Source organism: Dermacentor silvarum, chromosome 9 (genome assembly GCF_013339745.2).
Source record: "Dermacentor silvarum isolate Dsil-2018 chromosome 9, BIME_Dsil_1.4, whole genome shotgun sequence".
Lineage (NCBI taxonomy): Eukaryota > Metazoa > Arthropoda > Arachnida > Ixodida > Ixodidae > Dermacentor > Dermacentor silvarum.
In genome coordinates, this window is record NC_051162.1 from 121,592,342 (window position 1) to 121,598,341 (window position 6,000).

Below are 6,000 nucleotides of genomic sequence, written 5' to 3' on the forward strand. Positions count from 1 at the left end.
GGTGTATAACACGAAACAGCTGAAGCGGTGCAAATGTTTTATTAACAATATTGAAGTAATAGGGAGAAGTCAAAGTGGGCAAGCTGCAAGCAAAAAAAAAAAAAAAAAAGGAAAAACAATAAGTACTAAAAAAACGAGTATAGAAGCAAAACATGCTGACAGAGCTCAATACAGCTCAACTATTGCAAAACAGAAAATAGCAAGAGATTGCGTCTACACCGCATAAAGCCGCCGCTTGGGAGGACTTTACAATCAATCAGCTATGTAGAGAGTCCTCCAACGTCGGCTTGCTTCGTCTTGTCGAGGAAAAGCGGACACATTTTTCACCTCGTTTCAAGCAGATGCAGAAGGAAGAACTTCGCGGGAAAAGAAAAGGGTTAGACGAAACCACTCCTCAGCGGTTAGAAGTGCATGTCTCTAATGCTTCAGGGCAGCATCTATTTTTTCTTGGCTGATATCTGCAATGCTGGACCCCTCGACCTCCACAGCGTTCCCGACGAGTTCCCTTCGGAGAATTTCTGCAGTGCTCTTGTAAATCAGCTGCTGCCTCAAGTTGGCCCCCTCTGGAACCCTGCATAAGGCAAGAACACTTAAAGTCGCAGTTTCGCCCAAAGGGTGAAGCATCGATTGCGATAGTAAATTAGTAGACAGCTATACAAAGTAAGTATAGTAGTTTTATCGGCCGTATAAACTTGTAAACATAGGTACACTAGTTAAATTAACAAGCATGGTGTCACGCGCTCACAAGCAAACATGTACGCATCTCACTCGATGACCGCGGAAATTGTCAAAACGCTGGAGTGAGTGAGCGCGTCTGCAGCAGCGAGCGAATTGAGCTTCGTGCCGGCGCTCGCATGAATGCGATCTTAGCCGCGAAAACACTGGGAGGGCGGACTCTGCCCCCGCTGCAGATGACATTCAAGGTACAGCCGCGCGAGTGAACGCTCGCGGCGCCAAACGCACCCCCCCCCTCCCCACTCCCCCCGGAGCCTTCCAGCCCGGTGGGAGCGCGCGGCCGCAGTAAAGCGCGGCCCCTCCACGTCCCTACCTTCCCTCCGGAGCGTTGTGCGCGACTGGAAGACTGCGCGCTTCCTTCCCGCTTCCCGCCCTTGGGTGCGGCTCGCTGGCGCATGATTTCACTCGCACATACAGCGTACGGCGCGTGGCGACGATTTTATCGCCCGTGGACTTTATATGGAACCTCACGGCGACGACGACGGTGACGGCAGAAATACGCCTGGAGTTTCCATATAATTTCTATCGCAATAAAATGACCGTAGGGCTGCACAAACATTTAATAAACTGGACATGTCAAACAGACGAATAGAACCTTTTCGCATTTGTTCCTTCGTGCCTTGGAAGATTATTCGCCACGTTCCACATGAGGTGTAGCATCGTGGCGGCACCTAGCGGTCTTACGCAGCTCTCACGCACGCGTCTTAGAGATCTCCGGCTCGGAGCAACGCACCGCAAATTTCGGAGGCAACGCCACAGACATGAATATTCGTAATTGCGGAGCCCTATATACGAGCCGTACGAGTTAAGGACCGCGCAAAGAGCGATGGAGCGAGAAATGTTAGGCGTAACAGTAAGATACAGGAAGAGAGTGGTGTGTATCGGAGAGGAAACGGGGATAGCCAACATTCTAGTTGACAATAAGAGAAAGAAAATGGAGCTGGGCAGGTCATGTAATGCGTAGGGCAGATAACCCGGGGACTATTCGAGTAACAGAATATGTGCCAAGGGAAGAGAAGCGCAGTCGACGACGGCAGAAAACTATACGTAGGGTGGTGAACTTAGGAAATTTGCAGGTGCAAGTTGGAATCAGCTAGCGGAAGACAGGGGCAATCGGAGATCGCAGGGAGAGGCCTTCGTTCTGCAGTGGACATAAAGATAGGACTGATGATGATGATGACCATGATGATGACGATACGAACTGTGACATTTGCTGCCCGGTAGAATGCGAGTCTTCTACGCGGCTCCGCGCAGGTTGTATTCTTGACGGGGATTTTCTACGCGCGGTTCATACTGTGTGCACGTTGCCATATTCTCACGTTCCAAAAAGTCAGTTAGGGTCGTATAAAGGCTCATTACCTGCAAACATGAGACAAGAAAATGCTGTGGTATGAAATGCTAAGCAGATACACTCGCGAAAAAAAAAAAAAAAACGGCGGCGAAGAACGTTGCAAATTTAGAGTAAGTGTGCAAATGGCGGGGCAAGAGGACACACACACGGTGTCGGTATAGTCTTGACGACAATTTTGGGGCAAGTTCATCACGTACAGTGCTCGGCGATTGAAACGCGATCTCGGACGACATGGCGGCCGGGACTTTTTTGCGCCATCGGTGGGCGCTGATGACACTGAGATGATGCATTTTTGTGTGATATGAAAGCGAGAAGCTTTTTCATGCATCGTAACTGCATTCGGCCCCCTCAGCGATCACCCAGCGATCACCAGTAGCGCAACAAGCGGCAGCCGCCATGCTGTCCGAGATGGCGTTTCGATCGCCGAGCACTGTACATCCCGCTGCCATGTAACGCATGCAGTGACTCAGTCTAAGCCCTCCGGAAACACGAAGATCTCTTCAAGATATCTCCCATTATATCTTTCCCGCAGCGTCAGCGGAATGCACTACGATGCTTGTAATTAGTACCTTTCTATATCTCATTGCTAGGCTTCAACTGCGTCTTTTGACTCAAACTCTATAGCTATTAGTCTAATAGGCGACCGGCTGTCTACTTTACGCATTAGAAGGTAGCATTCCCAACTGCGTCTAAAATCAACGAGAGTGTTATCTAGGCCTCTCTTATCTTTAAGTTTATCACTGTCTTCCTTTTAGGTGCGAATCACCTTATGCGCTCGGGCTGTCGGCTCTCCTGTCGTCGTCGTCACGATAAAGCATGCGGCTCGTGCTCGGGCTCGGCACGCGCTCGTGCCACTGGTCCCGCTTTCGTCGTCGTCTTCCACAGATGGCTGCGTTGCCGCTCATCATTCCGGCGTAGTATTTCACTTCTCTTCTGTCGTCGTAATGGGGAGGCCGCGTTTACGGGGTTATGAACCATTGCTTAAGGCAGTATGACCCCATTAGCGGTGCATCACTGCATGCTTCGCACTTCCCCAGGTTTCACGTTAGTGGAGCTGCATTTCGCTCAGTGGGTCACATGACACTTACGCATACAATTTAATTCACCGCTCAAAGCGAGACTACGACTTAACTCGTGCTAACTGTAATAACTAATACAAACTAAAACAGTGCGCCACACGGCAGCGTCTTGGCAATGAAGCGCTGAGTTTTTTTACTGCACGAGCTTCGTGACCGCCCCAGGTTTTTTCTGAACAAAACGCCTATCATATACAATAAGAAACGCGGCGAACAAAGATGGCAAGAAATGGGGACAAGGAATACCCGTAACGTCATTTAGAAGTCCGTTAAGCTGAGCAGCTTGTGGCAGGGCGGATTTTCAAAACTCACGCAGTTGCTAGTGGGCTTGCAACAGTGCCTAGAAGTAGCCGGTATTTTCATGGCACCAACGACAGCGGATAGCGTCGCACATCCCTGCCGTTATGATTTATTCGAAGAAACTGAACGCGGAGCTTTCGAATCGGACACTTGGACGCGAAGAAGAAGAAGCATTGAATTCTTATTCGAAATTCACACATCGCACAGTTGCAGCTTTGCTCCGGCCTTTATATATAGTACGTCGAGATGGCGTCCTTACCAGGTAATAAAGACGCGTTTGGTTGACCAGTCGGCATAGACAGGGTCGGGGTAGTCGTATACGAACCACCGACACTCGTTTGCGTAGTCGTTCTGCACCGTCTCCAAGAAGTCAGCGTAGGTGACCGAACGCTCCCCCGTGGTATCGACTGCTATGACCGAGCGGTCCTTTATGTAGTAGACGATGTAGCGGTATTGCTTGCCGTCCCGCATCGCCTCGTACGTCGGCCTGACCTCATCGGAGACTGTCACACCGGTGGCAGACTGCACATGCGCCAAGAATGACCGAGGTAATTGAGTTGGCAACTTACGTCAGATATTGACGTCACAGTAAAAAGAGACGTGGGTTTTGCTACACGTGCATCAGCTATACGAGTTAGGAAACGGAATGTAGTTCGTAGGTCCGTGCCCGTCCGAGCGTCTGCAGGCGGGCCCCGATTCTTCTTTTACTTTAAATGAAGCTCCGGTATACCTCTAAATTACTGAAAAATACTATCAAGGCCCACAGTGCAATAAAATAATTTACTGTATTAGCTTTTCTACAGCCAGTTTCGGTTCTACGGCGTTGTGACGTCATGACGCAGTACGCGGTCACGTGGGAGCAGGACAGTGCGACGTTTCGACACTCACGCCGGCTCGCTACATCGGCCCTCACAACGGGTACAACATACGAGGCTCGACCGAAGCGAGTGTCAAAAGGTCGCAATGTCCTGCTCCCACGTGACCACGCACTGCGTCATCACATCACAACATAGTATTCTCCTGTGAACCGAAACCAAAGGTGGCTGTATAAAAGCTGTTATATAAGTTATTTACGGCGCTCAGATGCCTCTCACTATATTTTTTGCTAGGCTTTACAGGTCTATAGGACCCTAAATTAATGTAAGAATTTAATATAGTCGAAAATATCGAGTCATTACGTAGCCCTTCAGCAAAGCAGCTAACGGCATAGCGTATATAAACGGCATGGCACCGGCAACATTTGTTAGACATGTTTTAGGGGTGGACAGCGCTATCCAGATGAAGGACAAAGGAAGTAGACGATACGAGTGATACCTCCCCCCCCCCCCCCCCCCCCCCCCCACGCACACACCGAAGTTTTGATCTTTCCGTGCCCATGTCCTATGGCGCTGAGTACTTCGGCCGAACGGGTCGCAGCGTAAACAACCCGGAGCATCACAAAAGAGCAGAGGACGCCCGATAAACAGTGAGGGGCGGCTGCGCTCCCGATTTTGTCGCCACTGTGACCCTTCCGCCCTTTCTTCGGCACCCACAACTCTACGCACAGCCCACTTTGCGCTGTCATGCTGTCCCCTATTAAAATAGTATTTAAAAATTCACATAATGTACATACTGCGGTTTTTACCGAAAATAATTACTGAAAAATAGGTGCTTTCCTCAAATAGCAAGCAGCAAGTGGCCCTCCCCCTCACCCTCCCCCCCCCCCTGAAAAAAATTCCTGGCTGTGGACGGGCCTGTGTCTGACAACTGGTTTATTTCTTCTAACAAGGTAGTATATATATATATATATATATATATATATATATATATTGTTACAAGCGTGAAAGCCTTGTATGATTTGGGTATGTGCCGCAAGCAGTAGTCCATGGGACACGGGGTACGAGAGGGCAGAAGAAGAAGATGTTCGATGAAATGCCGCTGAAAGCGCTCAGCTGTACTGTCCAAACGTACCTAAAGTTTTACGATTCTCCTCAAAGAAGATCAATGTATGTTTTCATTAATAAACCAAGTACGTTTTTTAATAATCATTGGTCGCGACTGCACACCCCTCAAATCGTATTCGTACAGGCATGCACAGCTAACACCACTGAATGTACAAATTCAATGTATTCACCCAATAATTAAGTCAATCAAAAAAAAAACCTCCAAATTGAATTTGATGATATTTTCCCCTCGAATGCTAAACTAATGCCATTCCAATATTTAAATGACCAATTGCAAGATTACCTCTCTCACCAGGAAACAAACAATATAATAGCCACTGACGCTTCAATGTTAGACGAAAAGGCTGGCGTAGGCATCTTTTCTCCTTCTCTTAGTTGGTCCTTTTCTATTCGCCTTCCGGATTACACGACAATTTTCATAGCAGAATTATTGGCGATTGTTTTAGCACTGCGCAACCTATCCCCGAATCAATTATCAGCTGTCGTAGTAACAGGCTCTCGGTCGGTATGTGTGTCGTTTTCCTCGGCAACGAATACAACTATCTTGAATGTGTTTCAAAGTTTAGTCCCTACCACGTTACAAAAAAATTAATTG

General features: G+C 48.4%; 1 protein-coding gene across 1 annotated transcript in view; it reads right to left on the minus strand.

Annotated features, from left to right (window-relative positions):
- Positions 1-417: 417 nt before the first annotated feature.
- The window catches only part of LOC119463871 (cofilin/actin-depolymerizing factor homolog), a 7,079-nt gene continuing 1,496 nt past the window's right edge, over positions 418-6,000 (minus strand). Inside the window, exons 2-3 of the mRNA XM_037724693.1 lie at positions 3,722-3,984; positions 418-571 (exon numbers count right to left, since the gene is read on the minus strand). Of these exons, the coding sequence (XP_037580621.1) occupies positions 418-571; positions 3,722-3,984 (417 nt within the window). The remainder of the gene's footprint in view (positions 572-3,721; positions 3,985-6,000) is intronic.